Source organism: Sebastes umbrosus, chromosome 4 (genome assembly GCF_015220745.1).
Source record: "Sebastes umbrosus isolate fSebUmb1 chromosome 4, fSebUmb1.pri, whole genome shotgun sequence".
Classification (NCBI taxonomy): Eukaryota; Metazoa; Chordata; class Actinopteri; order Perciformes; family Sebastidae; genus Sebastes; species Sebastes umbrosus.
In genome coordinates this window covers 7,130,129-7,152,069 of record NC_051272.1, presented here as the reverse complement: position 1 = coordinate 7,152,069, position 21,941 = coordinate 7,130,129, and the positions used below count along the sequence as shown (strand labels likewise).

The 21,941-nt window shown below is 37.2% G+C and overlaps 2 protein-coding genes across 15 annotated transcripts in view; both read left to right on the top strand.

Annotated features, from left to right (window-relative positions):
• Positions 1-1,447: 1,447 nt before the first annotated feature.
• LOC119486932 (proton myo-inositol cotransporter-like) lies at positions 1,448-14,233 on the top strand. 7 transcript variants are annotated; one of them, XM_037767488.1, is made up of 13 exons: positions 2,317-3,066; positions 4,388-4,547; positions 5,973-6,178; positions 6,278-6,386; positions 6,548-6,711; positions 7,065-7,179; positions 7,958-8,083; positions 8,360-8,478; positions 9,315-9,467; positions 11,148-11,314; positions 12,900-12,971; positions 13,069-13,079; positions 13,733-14,233. In XM_037767488.1, exons 1-12 carry the CDS (start codon positions 2,565-2,567, stop codon positions 13,075-13,077), a joined length of 1,902 nt encoding a protein of 633 aa, XP_037623416.1. In that variant the 5' UTR covers positions 2,317-2,564; the 3' UTR covers positions 13,078-13,079; positions 13,733-14,233. The 7 variants fall into 7 exon arrangements, with proteins under 7 accessions (XP_037623419.1, XP_037623418.1, XP_037623421.1 ...); XM_037767491.1 differs by adding an exon at positions 1,448-1,566 and having other exon boundaries at positions 2,576-3,066; positions 12,900-14,233; XM_037767490.1 differs by adding an exon at positions 1,473-1,566 and having other exon boundaries at positions 2,573-3,066; positions 12,900-14,233.
• A 4,090-nt stretch (positions 14,234-18,323) lies between these two features.
• Positions 18,324-21,941, top strand: part of kif21a (kinesin family member 21A) — a 59,738-nt gene continuing 56,120 nt past the window's right edge. For 4 of the 8 annotated variants that reach the window (XM_037767480.1, XM_037767479.1, XM_037767481.1 and 1 more), the window contains exon 1: positions 18,325-18,785. In XM_037767480.1, the coding sequence (XP_037623408.1) occupies positions 18,742-18,785 (44 nt within the window). In that variant the 5' untranslated portion in view covers positions 18,325-18,741. Of the gene's footprint in view, positions 18,786-21,941 lie in introns of all 8 variants that reach the window. The other 4 variants (XM_037767484.1, XM_037767483.1, XM_037767482.1 and 1 more) reach the window with 2 other exon arrangements.

The following is a 21,941-nucleotide window of genomic DNA, read 5'->3' as shown; positions in this document are numbered from 1 at the left end:
ATACTGTCAGCAGGGAGGGTCTTCTATTTTTTCATTATTTATTTGATAATAGTAATATCAAAGAGGTTGGTCATATTATTACGTGTCCAACTTAGTAACTGAGTCAGATGACTTTTTCTTTCTAAAAATAATTAAAAAAAAAAAAAAATGTTTTATTGAATGTCTTTCTCTTATTTAATGATGATAAAATAATTAAATAAAAAAGACATACCGCTCACCTGATCCTCTAATAAAAAGAGGGGAATTATACCCTTAACTTGCTAAATAAAACCCAAATGCATTCAGTCATTGTTTAGTCTTCAAAAGCGAGTAAGAAACAGCTGATGTGAAAATATGCCCTGACATTTTGCTCATACTATTTATTTATTTTATTTTATTTGATAATAGTAATATTACCATGTGTCCAACTTAGAAACTGAGTCACATTTAAAATAAAAAAAACTGTGAAAGATAGGTGATGAAAACTGTTTTTATTATTATTATTATTATTATTATTATTATTATTGAATGTCTAAATCTTTTATCACATTAAAATTATGTCAAGTCACATTTTATTGATAGCCAGTGGCATTTGTCAATAATGGAAATGGCAAACTTCTATTTTTGGGTATACATAACAAAATAACTCTCATTTCCCTATGATAAAATAACCGAATAAAAAAAGACAAACAGTTCACATGATCTCCTAATAAAAAATGGGGAATTATGCATTTAACTTGTTAAATAAAACCCAAATTCATCAGTCATTGTTTAGTCTTCAAAGGTGAATTGAAACAGCTGATATGAAAATATGTTGTGACAGTTTGCTCATACTGTAAAGCCGTTTTTATTTATTTATTTATATATTTAAGTTGATAATAGTAATATTACCACGTGTCCAACTTAGTAACTGAGTCACATTTAGACTTTAAAAAAACTGTGAAAGATAGGGAATTAAAACTTTATTATTATTATTATTATTATTATTATTATTATTATTATTATTATTATTATTATTATTGAATGTCTAAATCTTGTATCACATTAAAATTATGTTGATTCACATTTCATTTACTATTGCTTTATTTTTCTGGAATGATAGCCAGTGGCATTTGTCAAAAATGGAAATGGCAAACTTCTATTTTTGGGTATACATAATAAAATAACTCTCATTTCCCTAAGATAAAATAACCAAATAAAACACATGATCTCCTAATAAAACATGGGGAATTATGCCCTTAACTTGCTAAATGAAAACCCAAATTCATCAGTCATTGTTTAGTCTTCAGAGGTGAATTAAAACAGCTGATGTGAAAATATGTTGTGACAGTTTGCTCATACTGTAAAGCCTTAATACCTCTTTCGAGCAATGCAAAGTGCAAACATCCTGCTGTTTCACAAGGTAGTTGCAGCTGTCTGCTATGTGAGGGTCACTGGAGGCTCAGGTAAACTATTCCAAATAGGCTACAATGGGCGTGTTCCTCTTTTCCCTGCAGCAACATCATGTGATCATCAGCCAAACTTCCTGTTAGTTGAAGAGGACACCAAGGACTCCTGCAGCTTTGCTCGACAATAAGCTTTTCACAGGTAAAGACAATTTTATAGTTATATAGAGAGTTTATTTTGCACAGATAATGTCTGTTTAGTTGAAACAGTTTTTTGTGTTATGTGAGGTTTTATATTTCATCTGCTGGTGAGTGATAGTTTATGTGCCAGTATAGCTCTAGCCTACCTGTCAGCTGTTCAGTGACAAACAACTCTGAAGCTGCTGCGATTCTGCACATTGTTTAGGGGCATTATTCAATTATTCAGCTGAAGTACAATAAAATAAGTGATTAATAAAATAACAATAAAATAACAATAAAAGTATTCAACTTAAATACAAGAAAATAAGTAATTAATACAATAACAATAAAATGTAATAACGTTATTCAACTTAAGTACAATAAAATAAGTGATTAATAAAATAACAAAAAATATAATAACATTATTCAACTGAAGTACAATAAAACAAGTGATTAATAAAATAACAATAAAATAAAATAAAAGTATTCAACTTAAATACAATAAAATAAGTAATTAATACAATAACAATAAAATGTAATAACGTTATTCAACTTAAATACAATAAAATAAGTAATTAATACAATAACAATAAAATAGAATAAAATGTTACAACTTAAATGTCATAAATGGTGATTAATAGTGATTAATAGAATAAAAATAAAATACAATATATATATTTTTTTACATTACAAGTCGTGAGAACTTTTTTTTGCTGAGGTGCAGTCATTGGGTCATGTGACTTGAGCATGTGACGTAACCACGTGACGTGTCCACGTAAACATTAAACATGGCCGCTCACAAGGCACATAGCAGTAGCACTGTCAGTGCTAACCTATCGTTGTTTTAAGGCACTTTGAAGCCACTAAAGTGCACCATTTAGACATATGTCTTACGTGATGTGACACTGAAGACTGCTGTTTTTTGGGAACCCACTTGTTCCTCAACTCTGCTATGTTTTGAGTGAGGTTTTATATACTATTACTTATTTACATTTAGTCTTAACTCCTGGTTTCCTCTCTATGTCCAGCAGCCACGATGAATACAGTCTGAAGCAGATGAGCAGCTCTATGGGCAGCAGGAGACAGGAAGCAGTGGATGATGGAGAGCAGAGTCTCATTGGACCTCCATCTGCAGCTGGTGGGGATCTCCTGGACCATAATGCCTCCACAGATCTCCTGGGTCAAGATGCCTCCACACCGTGGTTCGTCTATCTGCTGGCCTTCTTCTCTGCCTTGGGAGGATTCCTCTTCGGGTATGACACCGGGGTCGTGTCCGGGGCCATGCTGCTCCTGAAGAAGGAGATGAACCTAAGCTCTCTGTGGCAGGAGCTGCTGGTTTCCAGTACTGTTGGGGCTGCGGCGCTCTCTGCCCTCAGTGGAGGCTTCTTGAACGGGTGGCTGGGGCGAAGGGTCTGCATCCTTCTGGCCAGTTTCATCTTCAGCGTCGGTGGCATCATCTTGAGTTTGGCCCCGGGCAAGGTGGTTCTTCTTGTGGGCAGGATCACAGTTGGTTTGGGCATAGGTGAGTGGGTGTTTTGAAATTATGAGAATTTTTTTTTTTAAATTTTGATACACATACTGTAGTTTTTATCTATCCAGGTAAAGGTGATTATGCCCTTTATCAGTAACACATTATTTCACATTGATACAGCTCCATTTAGCCACAGATAGTGGTGGAAGAAGAATTCCAACCTTTAAAGGTCCCATATTGTATAAAATGAGATTTTCAGGTCTTTTATATTATAAAACAGGTTTAAGTGCTTTATAAATAGTGTTAAACTATCGAAACGCTCAATATACGGAGAAATACACACAGCCCGTATTCAGAAATTGTGCATTTGAAACAAGCCGTTAGGATTTCTGTCCATTTGTGATGTCACAAATATACAATATTTAGATCATTACATGGTTTTAAACATAAACATTCTAAATGTGTCCCAGTTTATATCCTGTTGCAGTGTATGTGAATAACATCAGTTGACAGGAAGTAAATATGGACCCAAGCTGTTGCCTAGCAACGCAATTTCGTTGCAATTCCGTTGAAATGCACTAAAACGGAGCGTTTCAGACAGAGGGTAAATACAGGTATATTCAGGCAGACTGTGTGAGGAAAGTGAAGTGTTTTTTTTAACATTAAAGCATGTAAACATGTTCTAGTAGAAACACAAAATACTGGTATGAACCTGAAAATGAGCACGATATGGGACCTTTAACTTAAAGCCACATTTTTTTACTTTTTACTTTTTTTACTTTTTGCTGAATGTTTTTGGCGTCATTGGGCAAAAATTCCATAATAACCTTTCAGCATATTGTAATTCAAGTGTTCTGAGAGAAAACTAGACTTCTGCTCCTCCTCATGGCTCTGTTTTCGGGCTTTCAAAAAATCTAGACCGTGATGGGAGACTATGGCCAATAACAGGTCATTTCAGAAAGAGAGCGTTCCTACTGGCTGTTCATTCAACGGAGGCAGCTGTCAATCACTCGCGATCTCCGATCAAACGGTCAAACTAGGCAGCACTGATCAAATATCAATCAATATTCTGTTACTGTAATGCCTATTTCTCGCCTCAAATGTTTTCAGAAACATCTTGTAGTGTACGGTTTAGCTGTAAAAATTAGAAAGTTTGCTCCGGCTGGTGGGTGGTGCTTGGTATTTCCTCTACTGATCTCAACATGACTACCCGGTCACAAACTTTCTCGCTTTTCCAGTGCAACTATTGGCTTGTATTTGCCTGAATGAAGCATAGTCCCTAGATTTTCTTCACCAAAAGATCTCTATCTGAAATGTGTGGAAAATGCTTCTGTGTACGTCAAAATGAAACCCTTTCTTGTTTTCCCATCAGGCATTGCCTCTATGACAGTTCCTGTATACATCGCTGAAGTTTCCCCCCCTCACCAGAGAGGTCAGCTGGTCACTATCAACTCCCTCTTCATCACTGGTGGCCAGTTTATTGCCAGTGTAATCGATGGAGCTTTCAGCTACATGAGCCACGACGGCTGGAGGTTTGCATTTGTGCTACCACTACACTCTCTGCTAGTAACTTTCCATGACAGCCGTTTATTTTAATTTTGTTTACCCATTCTCTTTCTTTGTGAAGGGCGTGACTTATTCATCTGAATTGCCAGTATTAGCTTCTCCCAGATATATTGCTATTGGCAAATTGTGACAAGAAACTGCAGAATTGTTTGAGGTAATCTAGTATCTATCAAACTTTATTTTATAGCACCTTTCATACAGGTTAGTGCAGTTCAAAGTGTGTCACATATGACTGACAAGCCAAAAATAAGACAGAACAAGTGTGGACCGTGAAAACAAAAGAAAAGACAAAAACAATTCAGCAATTGGAGACCAATGCACGCAAGGCTGTAAAATAATAATAAATAGAATAAAATAGAATAAAAAGCTATAATAACAGTAAATACAATTTACTGTAAAATACAACAATTTAAATACAATAAAATAAGTGATTAATAAAAATAACAATAAATTAGAATAAAATTATTCAACTTATAAAATAATAATAAAATACAATATAATTTTACAACTTAAATACAATAAAATAAGTGATTAATAAAATAATAAAAAAAAAAAATATTCAACTTAAGTACAATAAAATATGTGATTAATAAAATAACAAAAAAAAGTAGAATAAAATGTTACAACTTCAATTCACAACAACATAGAATTCAATTATTCAACTTAAATACAATGAAATAAGTGATTAATATAATAACAATAAGATTCTACAACTTAAATACAATAAAATCACTGAATAGAATAATATAAAAATGTCTATAAACCATTCATAATCAAAGGCCTGGCTGAGGTTTTTACTCAGGCTATCAGGGTTGCAGTTACATAGTTTGTCCACCAGATAGCACTGACGAGTTTATTTTTCAACCGTGAGATATCTGGGTCACAACTCTCTAAATTCCAAAAAAAAGTAGTTTTGGCTGATATATCGTTATCAAACTTTTAAAACTCTCAAATAACAATATCAGTGCTCACCTTCAAAAAATCCAGAATTTGGTCGGCTCTAATTTTGTGCACTTTGATGTTTGTTTGCTCACAACACAGTATGGCTGTAGTGTAGCTAAAGTATCAAGGCGAAGCAAACAAAACGTCATACATGGATTTGGCTTTAAAAAGGCAACACTGACCCTAAAAAAAGCCAAACACCAGGATTGGAGCTTAAAATACTGGCTCAGATTTGAATACTGTGGATCAACTCTGAATACACTTGTGTGTCTTTGCTGCTCCAATTCATGAGTTTTTTACAATGATTATGCAGCTTGGAATCAACTATCTGTAATGCCCTTTAAGACCTCTAAGAGTCTTCAGACCCCAACATGAGCATCATCGGTGGCAGATGTCTCTTTCAGCATTTCTTCACCCCTTCACCCCTCCTTGTTGTCTCCATGCTGTAGGTACATGCTGGGTTTGTCCGTTGTCCCAGCGGTGCTGCAGTTCGTCGGCTTCCTCTTCCTGCCGGAGAGCCCCCGTTGGCTTCTCCAGAAGGGCCGGAGCCAAGAGGCCCGCCAAACTCTCAGCCGGATCAGAGGAGGCCAGAGCGTTGACGAGGAGTACGACACCATCAGAAGCAGCATCGAGGAAGAGAAAAAGGCGGGTGGAGGTGAAAGATTTCTGTGAAAACAGAACTAAAGCTTATAAGCTAAAGATTAAAAATAAATAAAAGGTACATGAGTTGATTTTTTGTTTGTTTGTTTTTTAGGAGGTCTTGTTATTTTACGGATCCTTCGCCACGGTCCGACTCGAAGGGCTCTCATCGTTGGCTGCGGCCTCCAGATGTTTCAGCAGCTGTCTGGGATAAACACCGTCATGTAGGTCATCTATTTACCTTGTAATGGCTCCCACATAATTATCTCCCTCCAGTGTAAAAGCTCAAATGAACTGAAAAATAGCTTTTGCTGAGATTTGGTTGGAGGTTGAAATGTAAATAGATTTGGCTTGTCATTGAAACTCTTCGCTCATATCTCCATAGGTACTACAGTGCAACCATTCTGCAGATGGCTGGGGTGCAGGATGTTAAACAGGCAATCTGGTTGTCTGCTGCAACTTCTGCTACCAACTTTGTGTTCACCTTGGTTGGAGTCTGGCTGGTGGACAGAGTGGGCCGCAGGAAGCTGACCCTGGGAAGCCTTGTAGGTTGGTAATCTGGATATTTCTACAGTTATTAGTTGATTGAGTTACTTTTTTTTAAAGATTTTTTAAAACCCAGGGATAGTTCATTAAAACACACATAGTATATAAATCATAACAGTTACAGCAATTACAACAATTATTGCTTGCAGTAATTCAATATCTTATTGAGACAGTAATGTTTCTGCTATGGTATTGTGTCATGCTTTGGCATTTAGTTATTTATCTTATTCAGATGGACATACAATGGACATTTAGTCTTGTGCAGAAGTCTCTTGCAGAATTTATTTATTAATAATTTATGCAGACAACATTCTTTCTCAGAGCTTTATTTATGGTGTTAATTTTCTCTAATGCAGGGACCGGTCTGAGTCTGACTTTGTTGGCAGTCGGGTTCTTGCTGTCTGCCCAGTCTTCTCCACCCATCAGCTTCCACCCAGTCGACTCTCAAAACTCAACCTGCAGACTATACGGGTAAGAGAACGCACCATCATTTTAATCATTATCACCAACCACTCATTTTCATTTTGAGATATTGGTTCATAGTTTTTCTTATTCATCCTGATATATATATATATATATATATATATATATATAAAGGCAATCTGATTTAATCTCAAGATATTGGCAGTCCAATATCCTTTTTGAACATTTTAACACTTCGTCTAAAGTAAAGACTTAACGGCAGAATGAGTAGGATTTTCTTAAAAGACTACACAAATAATCCCTCTCAATCATCACTTATGATTCACTAGAAGTATGTGGCGGTGTCTGTATCTGCAGAGAGCCTGCCCTCTGCCTGGGTTTTCTTATTTTGATGACGTAGATATCGAGACCTCTATTAAAAACGTAGCGACCACGGTGCCAGATCGTAAGCACGCATCCAAGAGGAAACTTTGAATGTTGCATTTACAAACCGCGACTGACAAATCCTACTCAACTTTAAACATTCATTGTGATACTTTTTTTTGTAGTACAACAGGCTTCAAATTGTGATATTACAATTTATGATTTATCAGCAGCAGTAAAAAGCTGCTCCTTGGTGAACGTTTCTGAATCACAAACTCTCCAGTGGGAGTGTCAAAGAGTATATTTTCATCTCTACACGGGTCCTGTTTGTATTACACAAATATTTAAATATCGAAAGGACTTTTGGAGCCTCCCATATGATCCAAACGCATAAACGGCACTTAAATATGTGTGTCTGTCTGTTATGTGAGAGGTTTTACATTCAGCTCTGTCCTCTGTCCAGGTTCTGTGAACTCTGCATGTTGGATCCGAGTTGTGGATTTTGTTATCGTGAAAACGGCACCAGAGTGTACGACTCCTCCTGCGTTCCTGTCAATCAAGCGTCCACGGATTACGCCGCCTGGGGAAGGTCAGACGCAGGTTTATCTATAACTATATTATCTGTCCTATCTTAAGTTAGGATAGGAACATTGATTTAGGAACTGATCATCTGTAATGGCTTATTACCTTAATCAGGTCATAACCCTAATTACCATGGTTACCAAACAATTGAGATGCAAGTTAAGAAGTCTCTGTAGTACAGCCCCCGATTTCTTTTGATTATCAAGATTGAATTGAAATAGGTCTGTTGACAAAACCTTTAGAGAAATGAGTTTCAATTTCCTGCAATGTTTCTTTCCTCCAGTTGTTCCAACCAGACGGAGGCGACTGACAGCCCAATCTGGGCCTACAACTACTGTCCTACATCCTACTCCTGGGTCGTCCTGCTGGGCCTCATCCTCTACCTCGCATTCTTTGCTCCAGGTCTGAAACAACTTTGGTTTTCAAACATATAACTCATCCGTTTCTAAAAGATGTAGGTGTTTTAAAAATATTGACAAAGAGGCCGGAAGTTGGACTATTTTTCTGAAGCCCGTGTTTTGTAATGGCCTTCTTACTTGCTGCCAGCAAGATCTTTAGGGGGGAGGAATCATCTTCACTTAGCCCCGTCAGGGATATATCCAAGATAGAGGGATGTGAATGTCAAACTGATACTAAAGAGTTTTTTGAGATGATTGTTGTTACGTCCCTCCAGAAGGCCTGAAAAGAGGGACAAGAGCAGAAAATATGAGCATGATCCACCATGATTTCTCCACATTCCCTCCAGCAGCATAACTGAGTGCCACTTTGTTTGGACTTCTGTGTGGGAGTGATAAAAACAGAAATCTCTCCAGGTCCAAATCTATCTGTTTGACATGAATCATCTGTGATTTGTTCTGAGCTAGTTTCCAGATTTCAAAAAAAGATGATGGTGGCTTGAAATAAATCATATGTATACAGTGACTCTAGAAAACCACAAAAATATCTCACACCTTTCATTTATTTTATTTAATTTAATTGTTTATTTATGCAGGGACAGTGCACAATTTATATCTGATTGCATCAGAGTTAGCTAAAAGCTAATTTGCTTCTGTCGTTCCTGGGCAGGTAGACAAAAAACACTGCATAAATCATCATCATCTGATACAGGAAACAGTTGACAGATAAAGGGGGATGCTTGTTTATAAAATCTTTCTGCTAACAAATGCTTAAACCAGCAACTATTATGTGTATGATCAAAAAGAATAACAAAAAGGTAATGTATTGCCTCTGTATGTTAGGTATGGGCACCATGCCTTGGACAGTGAACTCGGAGATCTACCCACTGTGGGCCCGCAGCACCGGCAACGCCTGCTCAGCCGGGGTCAACTGGATCTTCAACGTCCTGGTGTCTCTGACTTTCCTTCATGTCGCTCAGTTTCTGACCTATTACGGTAAGATGACGGTAAATACACTGTCACACCATGCACTGCTTTTACATGTGAGGGGAGACACATGCTTTTTGCCTCAATATTGTTCTCATTTCAATCTAGACTTTAAGAATATGTTGTCAGTGAGAGCATTTCCTGCAACTTCAGAGAGAGTCTTTTGCTAAATCCTGATTCCCAAAAATGTTGTTTTTTTTTTGCTCCTCCTATAACCAGGCGTGGTCCCTATAAACACCATCTTGTTTATAGCAACAGGACAGTGGCGAGGGAGATGAGATGAACAACAGATTTAAGTCCTGGTTTGCTATCGATAGAGCAGTGTGAGACTAAATCAAACTATATACTGTACATACAGCATAGAGAACAAAATAGTTTTGAGTGAATTCTACAGGCTGAAGCAGCAACAAATGTTCCATTAAAATAATATTCATTCTGTCAAAGTGTCCTTGAGGAAGACACAAATCCTCACTAGCTCACATATTGATTCACCAAAAGAAAGCATGGATCGCTCAGAAACAAGCTCATTTAGAAAGTGTCTCTCCAGATTTGATAATAAACAATATAACATGATAATAAACAACCACAAATGTCCTCATATTGAGCAATCGTTGAGTAACTTTGCCAGAGTTAATAAAACAAGCTTGGGGGAATTCTGCTATTTTCATTTCCATGAGATACCATGTCGTGACATGATATAAACTAAAATGCAAAAGCTCAGTTTGCATTTTCATTTTCAAGTTTATGGAACACATTGTCTGCCGTTTTTGAAAATGAAAATGTGAAGACATTTCACCTTAAAGAGGTATCTATGTCATGACATTTCACCTAAATGAGGTATCTATGTCAGTGTATTACCTACAGTAGATGATGGTCGGCACGCTCCAAGTGTGGAGAAGCAGACACGAGTACCGACACCAGAGCAAAGCAATACAGTGCTGTAGATGGGGATGGAAGAAAAACGTATTTTAGCCACCTAAAAGAAAGGCCCCCCCTAAAAAGATCCATATCCGTTTATGCTATATTTAGAATATTTTCACTGCTTTTATCTTGCCGTCAGACAGCCCTTTCCTTTTCCTTTCCAACAGGTAACTGAGCTGAAAGTGAAACTTATCTATGCTCTCTCCAAAGCCAGCAGGCTCAGATGACAAAGCCTAGATACGTTTCACTTTCAGTTCAGTTAGCCGTTAGAAAATATTCTAAATATAGCGTAAACTTAAACGGATATCAATTATTTTTAAGTGAGCCGTTCTTTTAGGTGGCTAAAATACTTTTTTCTGCCGTCCTCGTCCACATTAAAACATTATTGTTTGCTGCAGCTTTCCAGTAAATTAGATGCACTTATCTTTAATCTGTAATTATTTATTTGCTTATTTTTGCTTTTTGTTTTTGTTTTCATTGTCTTTTAAATTAGATTTTAATGTTATTTTAATGTTTTATATTTAATATATTTAATATATTTCTATGCCCCTGTAAATCACTTTGAATTGCCTTGTGTCTGAATGGTGCTCTATAAATAAAACAGTCTTGCCTTGCCTTCAAACATAATACAAATGTATATACTTCAATTGAGATTTATCCATAGATTTTTCATTTTTATTTTCATGTTGTCACACATTATGCATATGCAATTGGCAGTCATAGCTCAGAACCTAACAGTGAAAGTGTACTTGTGAATCTGTCTTCCAGGGGCATTCTTCATGTACACGGGTTTGGTGGTATTGGGTCTGCTCTTCGTCCAGGGCTGCCTCCCAGAGACCCAGGGCCTGCAGCTGGAGGACGTCGACAACCTGTTCACCGGTCCGCTCTGCTCCTGTGGAGCCTCCTCGCCCAATGGCCAAGTCCACTACATCCGGGTAAAAGGCAGCAACTACCTCACCTCTGACAACGACGCCTCAGATGTAGAGTAGTCTGGGAAGATTTTCTCTTTCTGCTCTGTCCTTTGGTTCGTTGATGCTGGGAGGAAACCTGAGAAAAAAGAGGCTTGAGCTCTCTGGTGATTGGCTAAAACTGGCCCTTTCCCCTCACTCATCATCTCTGTTTTTTTCCGTTTGTCTCACCTGGGAGTTGGTCTGCTTTTTCTATTGGTGCATTTCTCCTTGTTTCCCATCATTCCTTCTGTCATCATAAACGGGAACATTGGAGCGAGACTTTCCAGGATTATTGTGAGCAGAGGTTAATTGGAACAGTGCTGCTGGGATAAGCAATATCCCAGGAAAGTTAAGGTATGTCATAACAAATCATGTGAAACTGAAGCAGATTATGGTACTCTTATGGAAAGTCCCGGTCTAACAAACTGATCATCTGTATTTTAAGGGCATTGAAGATGACCTTTGGGGAATGGCTTTTGTTTTTCCCAGCTAGTGGCATTTTAGAAACATGTCTTTGTTTGTTTTTTCAGTGAGTTCAGAAATCAAGTGACCTGTACTATGAAGCAGGATTTGGGGTCAGCGAGGTAACTACAGGTTTAACTCTGGGTTTTCAGCCCTACGACGGTGGCTCCCTTCTTACCGGGGTGGATCGCCATTGGTAACCAAATGCAGAGAGGACAGCTGGCATATGAAAATAAGCCTCATTACCCCTTTGAATTATATATATTTTTTATTTGCGCCCAAGTCTGTTTCAGTCTTTTCCACCGGGGTCGGGGGCGCAGGTCAAAGAAGGTTAACACTGTCGTACACACCACATTTTCCTACAAGGGATTAATGAAGTAACTTATTTTATTCTATTATGTTCAATAAGCATCATATTGATTTAACGGAATACATGAAGTAATTATAGTCCGATCTACTCCTGCTATAGATGGGGCAGTGATATTATAAGTCTGTTAATTTACGTATTCACACAGTTGGCAATTTTTTTCTTCTGCCAGCTGTCCTTCCTGCATCTGACAGCAGCAACTATGTTATGTGGATTATGTGTTTAACTTCTTCGTATTTGTCTAATATTATGGTTTGCTCAAACACCGCCCCTTTTATGTGACTGGGGTTATTTACCGAGTTGATAACCACCGTCGTAGGGCCGTTTAGCGGGATCGTGGTTGTTAGTTAAACCAGATAACGAGAAGACACCCTGGGTGTGTTGAGCCCGCTTCATAGTACAGGCCTCTGGTTGCTGACTCATTATTTCATCAGCCTTTCTGTAGCATCAAGTCCATTTTATTTCCAGATAGTGTAAAGAGCTCTTTTTCATGATTTCCAGTCTGAGCATCCATCTGTACCTTCTATCTTTCAAAACACATTCCTGTTAAAATCACTGACATGGGTTTAATCTTTTGATCTGTGCTGGTGTATAACAAAACAGTTGATTGTGGATTGCTGCTATGGTTTGCACAGTGGGAGAGTTTGCACTTTAAAAAAACAAAAATGTGACTTTTTTATTTTTAGATTTTTATATGTCAGATTGCTATAACGAGTTGCTCAAATCTTAAAAATGTTCTAGCAAGGTTTGGAAATCAGCCCAGCAGCGAACTACGGAGCGGTGGGGTCAGACAGTGCCATAGCCTATATAACTGTAAGTACTGCATCAACGGGACAATAATAACTTTCCTGCTATGCTACAACAGTGTTAATTTGCCTTTTTTTAATGTTCAATTTTTTTGTTTTCGCAGCTCAAATAATGGTGACCAAGTAGCCCTGAACAACTTTGTATTTCCTGTTGTAATGTTTAATAATGCAGTAGGACCGAAGCTGTTGCCCTAGCAACAGAATGGCAATGAAAAGGTCTAATACAGAGCACCTTCTTTCCCATTTGGGTTAAAAACACGCACAATGAGTTGAACGTGGTACTTTTGTGTGATTCTTTGTGGAGAAACTCAGTTTTACAGATCTGTCGACAAAATTGTATCAGTGTAAGTCGACTAAGAATTTCTTTGGTCGAGGACAGCCCTGTTGATTACCTTATTTAAGATTGCTTGTTTTTCACTAAAAAAAGATGTGTCCTATCTGTGATGCAATAAAATATTGGTATTGGTAATATATTGGTAATATAAAAAATATTTGTTTCTTAACAAAATGTAAGGTAAAGTGATTCCAATATGTTTTGGTGCAATTTTAAGAGTTTTAATCATATTTTGATCATGATCAGGATAATATTGTGAATTATTTTGGCCAAGATAATCGTGACAAGAAATTTTCCTAGTTCACAACATCCTGTTTGTACAGCAGTTTTTAAAAAAGCCAATTTGCGTTTTAAGATCTAAAAAGTGTACAAGATTTCCTGTCAAGATTTCCTCTGCTATCAAAGTCTTCTGATGCAGTCTTTTTTTATTACAGTGCAAGCTGTGCAGCTGATGTGTTCCTTTTGGTACTGTGTCATTTACATTTTGTATATGAAATACTCATTTTGAATGTACAGTTACCATCTATGTCTATTTGATCATGTTCTGATCATCAATGAGATCTTTGAGAAATAAACATACACACATTGAAGCAATTATACCTGACAGTATTTATTATGGAAAACTTAACTGTTTTTAACATTTAGATAGTCAGCAGATGTGCTGTGTATGAGTGTGTGTATTGACTCAAAAGTACATTTCAGAGTAAAAACAAAAAGCATTGATATAAAATAATATAGCTCCCATGTAAAGCTGAAACAATAAATCGATTAGTTGGCAACTATTAAATAATTGCCAACTTTTTTGATAATGGATTAATTGGTTTGAGTATTTTTTTTATGAAAAAAAAGTCAAAATCCTCTGATTTCAACTTCTTAAATGGGAATATTTTCTGGAGTCTTTCCTCCTCTGTGACAGTAAACTAAATATCTTTAAGTTGTTGACAAAACAAGACATTTGAGGATGTTGTCTTGGGCTTTAGGACATTTTACACCATTTTCTTACATTTTATAGACCAAACAACTAATCGAGAAAATAATCAACAGATTAATCAACAATGAAAATAATCATTTGTTGCAGCCCTACTACCGTGTCAGCTGTGTTGGAAAGCGATCTTTAGCAAGGTTTAAAGGGTCAGTTACAAAAAAAAAAACATTAGGGTTGAAACAAACCTTTTTCTTGATTAACTGATTGATAATTTCATCTATTAAATGTCAGAATGGAAATAAGATTTTCCAGAGCCCAAGGTGACGCATTCAAATTGTTTGTTTTATCCAACAAATAGTGGGATATTCAGTCAACTCAGTTTACTATCATACATGTCAAAGAAAAACATTGAATCTGCACATTTGACAAGCTGAAACTAGCAAATGTACTGCATGGCATGTTTACTTGACAATTAATTAAGCACTTAGTCAACTAATATTTTCAGCTAAAAAAGCCAAAATGGCCTTTCTACCTCCAGTGTTTTAGCCGTGCAGGTTGGGTTTTTCTTTTGCCCTGGTTTTGAGATATCCATCTCTGAGATTTCTGCCACCACCCTAATACAACATTGTGAATGAAACTGTTTATTTTTAGTGCTCACAGCATTGAAAAATTGCATATAAACTTTTTCACCAGCAACGTATTCTTCCGGCATCAGTGTCTCTGTTAGTCATGATAATCCACAAACCTTGTTGTGAATAGTTTTCAGGACTTTGTTCTAAAGTTCTGCCCTAGTAAAAGAAAGAAAAAATAAAATGTTCAATGCTCTTAACACCACCAAATCAATTCTCTTTACTTCCATTGTACTGGGGCTGAGGCAGCAATCTCAGAAGCAATATCTGCAAACTTGGAAAAGTAATTTTGAATTGGCTCCAGCTTCAAATTGTCTGTTTTTTGAAGAGAGCTTCATTGTCCCATGATGGCCTGAATGCTGTTTCAGGGGCTTTTTCACCCTGAAGTGAGTTCAGATTTTGGCAAAAACACACATTAACACTATCTGCATGGCTTAATACCACCAGATTTATATGTTTTTTATATATAATTTGGGGGAACCAGCCCGACAGTTTGTGTAACCTGTGTGTTCAAAGAGAGCTTTACTTATAAGGAGAGTCAATTTGATTAGGAGTATAAACGCAACAGTTGTCGACCAGAGGCAACACATTATCGAGTAACAAGCTGATAACTAACTCAGACTGGGATAGTATTTCTGACCACATGGAGACCCTGACCCAAACAGTGAGTGCAGGTTAGCAGTGAATGTAAAAGGTCATATTATTTGGGTTAGTTTCTTTTTTATGATATCATTTTTCAAACAGTCTTTCTAAAACTTTCGGTCTCTGTAGAGCATCCGGCATGCAGCATTTGGCTTGTCTTCACTATAATATGTACTGACATGCGTCTAGTCATTAGTGAGCCTGTAGTTTGCTGTGCCTCCCCCCCTGTCCCGGTAACTTGATAGGCTTGTAACGGGACTCCTGTATTCATGGTGTTATTGCCCTGCAGGAAGTGGTAGGATGGAGTGCTGCTGCAGGCTTTAACACACAAACTTTAAATATGTAGCCTTGCCTTGCTTGGCTCATTGCCTTTTGCCATGGTTATAATGTTTTGTTTTTTAACAATATTTTTATTTTTATTATGTTTTTTTAACACATAAACACAAACGCGGACAGCTCAAACAATACGCAGTGGCCACAAAGACTATATATTGAAGATATATGATGTAAATAACACATGACATACTCAAAGAGATAATTGCTGTGGACAATATGTTGTGGATGTAGTATAATTTTGGGAAAAAAATATATATAATAATTATCCCACTTTATTATCAAAAATGTCAGTTTGCTTTTATTTTACTATTAGTTTTTTTATTTTATTTATATATGTATTTATTATTTTTACTATATTTGTAAGTCCTTGACCAGTATATGTAAAGAAGGATGTCCTAAAAGAAAAAAAATTATCCATTTTAAATTGTTGCTCAAAGTTTTGTCATGTCTAGCAGTTTATTTCTGATAGATGTTACATTATGTTCAGGTTAGATTGAGTGTAAAATACACCAGCTAAATATATCAAAGGTATTTCTGTGTAATCAGAGCAACAGGATACTTGTGCTGACAATAATACACAGTAAAATGTGCCAAAAGCTGGATGAGCATTCCTACAGCAGCCCAGCATTCATGTTAAATGATATTAAATTTATGTTTTCATGGTAAATTTTGACCTTGAATTTCTGTCTGTGATCAAAAAGACATTCTGTGTCAGCACCTACGAAACTTACTAAAAAAAACTCAGTTATGTTCCCTGTTCTTGACGTACGATCCCACAGATCTGTCCAATCACACAGTATCATGATGGTTCATATCCACAGGGTGGCACTAAAAGTTCCCTTAAGTGAGTGAGAAGTGAACTAGCATCATTCATACAGACCGTTACTTCATAGATTGCACTAAACCTGCAGGTACAGTATGTATTTCACAAGCGTAGATTACAGAACACATTTTAATGTTTCACATGGACTTCATAAACAAACTAATTACATTCTCATTTTAATATGTTTTAAGAAATATCTATATATCTTGTATACTGACTTTGGAGTATTTCATACTGTAATATAATGAAGATTATCTTGACCCTTTTGCCTTGAACTACAGTAGAGTACAACTGGCTTTAATGGAGGTTCATTTTTCATAAAGGACAGAAATAATGGCAGAACAATTTTCTTTTCTTTATTTTTATTTGAACATTTTGATTGCACTATGTGGAATGTACCTGAGAATGTAATCAAATGAATCAGACCTTTTGAGGTCAATTGTATATTGTACAATTAATTGTTTGAAGCTCAGAGCTTAGAGCTTATTTTTGTTTTTTACAAGAAATATACAAGCAAAGTTGCATGAAAACTACACTAACAAAAGACAAACATTGACAACTACATAAAAATAATAATTAAAAAATGAAATTAAAAAAGAAAGAAAAAGAGAAAGAGAAAGAAAAAAAGAAACCTGTCAAACAAAAAGTCATAATTATTGCTTTAAATATTTACAAAATTAAAGTATATTTCAGATTTTTTTTTTACAATAAATTTACGAGACATGACAACCACATACAAATAATAATAGAAAAGAAGGAAAAAAAGAAAAGAAAAAACTTTTTAACAAAAGGTCACATAATTATTGCTTTAAATCTTTATAAAATTAAGGTATATTTCTGATTTTCTTTTTACAAGAAATGTACAAGACATGACAGCCACATAAGAAAATAAGAAAAAAAGAAAAAAGAAAAGAAAAAAACTCTAACAAAAGGTCACATTATTATTGCTTTAAATGCTTTAAAAAAATTAAAATATATTTCAGATTTCTTTTTTACAATAAATGTACGAGACATGACAACCGTATAAAAAATAATAATAAAAAAGAAGGAAAAAAGAAAAAGAAAAGAAAAAACTTTCAAACAAAAGGCCACATTATTATTGCTTTAAATCTTTAAAAATTAAAGTATATCACTGATTTTTTTTTACTATAAATGTACAAGACATGACAACCACATAAAAAATATTAAAAAAGAAAAGAAAAAAGAAACCTCTCAAACAAAAAAGTCACATAATTATCGCTTTAAATCTTTACAAAATTAAAGTATATTTCTGACATTTTACAAAAAAATGTGCATGTCATGACGTCATCTCTCTTTTTTTTACAATAAATGTACGACCAAATAACGTAACCTCTCAAACAAAAAAAGTCACAAAAATATTGCTTTAAATATTTACAAAATTAAAATATATTTCAGATTTTTTTTTTTACAATAAATGTACAAAACATGACAACCACATAAAAATAATAATAAAAAAGAAAAGAAAAAAGAAACCTCTCAAACAAATAGTCATATAAAAATTGCTTTAAATCTTTACAAAATAAAAGTATATTTCTGATTTTTTACAAAAAACAAATGTGCCTATCATGACGTCATCTTGTTTCTCCCCAGAGAGGGGCGTGGCTTGCTGACGCATTGCGGCTCGCTCCCTGAACCAACGGAGCAGAGAACGAGGCTCAGCGGCGCGTGAGGGCAGTTTTATATCATGCGTTAATGTGAACGGTGCGCGTGCACGACGGTTGCTTACCTACCAACGGCAGCAGCAGCAGCAGCAGTCTGCCGTTGATGAGAGGGCTGAAGCCGCAGCTGAAGCATCATCCGGGGCCAAACTACGAGAGGATGAAGCTGCGCACCGCCTCACCTCCTCTCCGCTGATATCACCGTTAAAAACACCCTAATTGTTGTGTTTGTTTAGTAAATGGCGAAGCTGAAGGTGTCGAGGTGAGAGCAGAAAGCTGCCGTTGCTCGGGCCGCTCGCCTGCCTGCCTGCTGGAGGAGGAGTGCGCACTTTTTATCTTTTTGCCAGGGCAACGAGCCTAAACACACAAATCCAGTGTTTAATTTATCGACTATACTGAGTGAGGAATCATGACTTCGGGGCAAGACGAGAGCTCAGTCCGTGTGGCGCTGAGGTAAGTCACTGACGTGTCTTTTAATTTACCTAAATGCGTGTCTTAATTGGCCCGGTGACACCTGTCAGTCAGAGCCGCGGGGCCTAGCAAACACCTGCAGCATCAGCTCACACAGACACTGTATCTATACATTATCAGCCTCATTGCATTTTAGCACAGTGACCCACTTCCAGCCGGACATCTCTTGGTGCTGCTACCGGCTTTTCATGACAGATTTTCGGTCTGCTTTGTGATCCACCTCTGCTAGGTTTTGCAGTTTCCCCAAAGTGTGTTTTCTGTGCCAAAAACAAAGCATAACACCCATTGCACAGGTGCACACAGCACACTCTGGCATGCATGCATGCATGCATGAGGAGGGATGATATCATCTATTGTAAGGGCTGAGCTATTAGAGAAAGAAGGGTGGGAGAGAGACAATCAGCCTGTATCTACTAAACACCTGCAGCAGCTGCAAACACACACACACACACACACACACACACACACACACACACACAGTATCTTTACATTATCAGCCTCATTTCATTTGACCCACTTCCAGACGGGCATCTCTTGGTGCTGCTACCGGCTTTTCATGACAGGTTTTCGGTCTGCTTTGTGGTCCACCTCCGCTAGGTTTTGCAGTTTCCCCAAAGTGTGATGCACAGTATGTTTTCTGTGCCAAAAAGCAAAGCACCCATTGCACAGGTGCACACACACAGTCTCCAGCACACTCTGGCATGCATGCATGCATGCATGAGGAGGGATGATATCATCTATTGTAAGACAGAGCGAGGTCTGGGAGAGAGACAGACAATCAGCCTGTGTCTCCTGAAGCCTGTCCTCTTCCTCAGAGTCTCCTGCAGTCAGAGAGACAGTTAATCGATGAAAGAAGAGCTTCACTGACAGCCAGGTTTCAGTGAAAGGACAGTGGGCCGTTCAGTGCAGCTCTTGCAACGCTGTCAAGTCTGCTCTTTGTTTTGTAGGCAGCTTTGTGGTCCACCTCCGCTAGGTTTTGCAGTTTCCCCCAAAGTGTGATGCACAGTATGTTTTCTTTGCCAAAACACAAAGCATCACACCCATTGCACAGGTGCACACACACACACACACACACACAGTCTCCAGCACACTCTGGCTTGCATGCATGCATGCATGAGGAGGGATGATATCATCTCTTGTAAGGGCTGAGCTATTAAAGAAAGAAAGACGGAGCGAGGGTGGGAGAGAGACAATCAGCCTGTGTCTCCTGAAGCCTGGCCTCTTCCTCAAAGCCTCCTGCGGTCAGAGAGACAGTTAATCGATGAAAGAAGAGCTTCACTGACAGCCAGGTTTCAATGAAAGGATAGTGAGCCGTTCAGTGCAGCTCCTGCAACGCTGTCAAGTCTGCTCTTTGTTTGTAGGCAGCCCACTCATGGCTCTAGTGATTCAAGCCTGGCTGTTACAGATCTGTTTGCTTTATAAGAAAAGATGCTTCCTCTCCTCCAAGTACACACAGTTAATGTGCTATATTGTGCTGGAGTAGGCCGCTCCCACCCAGCTGGTGAGGTGGCACAGTGACAGTGGCATAATGGGAAACAAGTCTCCCCCTCCGTCCCCCCCTCTGTCGCTCTAAGGCAAGGCCTTTCAGAGACCATTTTGATCATTATGAAATGCTGTATTGTTGCATTTTTTCCTCTGTATCTGTTCGTTTTCCACTTTGCTCATTTGTGTCTAATACTCACCCTCATGTGCATTTGTTCACAAAAGTGCATCATCATCATCAACATCATCATCATCATTGTGTGTGTGTGGAGCATGTTTGTCCAGAGCTTCCTGATTCCATTTCCTATTTTGAAGGGGAAAATCCACATTTTCATGCTGTTCAAAAACGTCAATAGAGAGCCAAAGACACGCCCCTTCAGAATAAATATGAATGGTAGTCAACGGAGATAGATAAATATTTCTTTGACCCCGTTTGAATTGCACCACGAATCACACATATGTTTGTCAATTTTAAAGATAATTTTTCAGGTCAAGAAAGTCTTGTAGGTTTGTCGTAGATTTGTCGTAGTATCATTTAGTTTTGTGTGAAACCGCTCACTGAACTACATCTCTTGTCTCACACAATATACTGTACGTCACCAACACTAGCTAGCTAACTTATCTATGTTCCACATTTTCACAAATTACGTTATCTTACCTGATGTGTTTTATTCAGGGAATCCTGGTCTTTTTATCAGCCGGGAAACAAAAGAACGATCAGACCTGTACGAGTACATCCCAGTACGAAACACACAGGCATCGTAGCTTCAGAGAGAGACGTCATCATTACGCGACTTTTGGGTGTGTAGTACTTTCTAATTATGTATTTTCACAGTCTGATACTTCAACAGTTTTACAACAAACTGAGACTTTCTTGACTTGAAAAATTATCTTTTAAATTGACAAACATCACATGTGTGATTCATGGCGCAATTCAAACGGGATCCAAAAAAAAATGGTCTCTCTCCGTTGCTTATACCGTTCATATTTCTTCTGAAATAAGGTCTCATGGTGGTCCACCGGAATGGGCGGGACTTAGAATTGGCTAAGCAGCTGACACACTTTTGTTTTTATTCTCAGATATTTTGCTTCTAGTTGATGTGACGTCATGTTAAGACATTTTCCAGCAGTGGTTCATTTTAGCAGAAAATGTTTAAAAATTCAAAGAGCAAGGGCTTCCTTCTTAAGCTGCACAATATATTGTTTTTTTTAACATCATCGCAATGTCAACTTCCCTGATAAGCACATTGCGAAAGACTGTGATATTACAGTTTTTTAGTTAGTTGAAAGAGGTAGACAACTGCACTTTAAAATGTGACTATCATTCTTTTTTATTGGTGCCTTTTGTGCAGTTCAATGCTAAATTTGTTCAAGAAAAGAACATTGGAAATAATTTCCTTTCATTTTTTCAATTCAACAAGCAATTAGTTGTATTTTAGCCTTATACTGAAAGCAGAACTGAGTACACTTTAATATCGGTTTATTTATCGCAAGTAATATCATTGTCAACAACATTATTGCATATTTTCCTCATATAATGCAGCCTTACTTCTTTCTAGAGATGCCATTTTGTGCCAACATTTAGTCGTAAAGGGAGAAATCGTATCATAAAAGAGAGACAGAGACACCAGTTTTGACACTGATGATGTAAAATAA

Bases quoted from the DNA above. Each gene is read 5' to 3' on its own strand.
- LOC119486932 (XM_037767486.1), top strand. From the start codon at position 2,565: ATGTCCAGCAGCCACGATGAATACAGTCTGAAGCAGATGAGCAGCTCT. The intron at 3,067-4,387 runs GTGAGTGGGTGT...TTTTCCCATCAG, and splicing joins CACAGTTGGTTTGGGCATAG to GCATTGCCTCTATGACAGTT. The intron at 6,712-7,064 runs GTTGGTAATCTG...TCTCTAATGCAG, and splicing joins GACCCTGGGAAGCCTTGTAG to GGACCGGTCTGAGTCTGACT.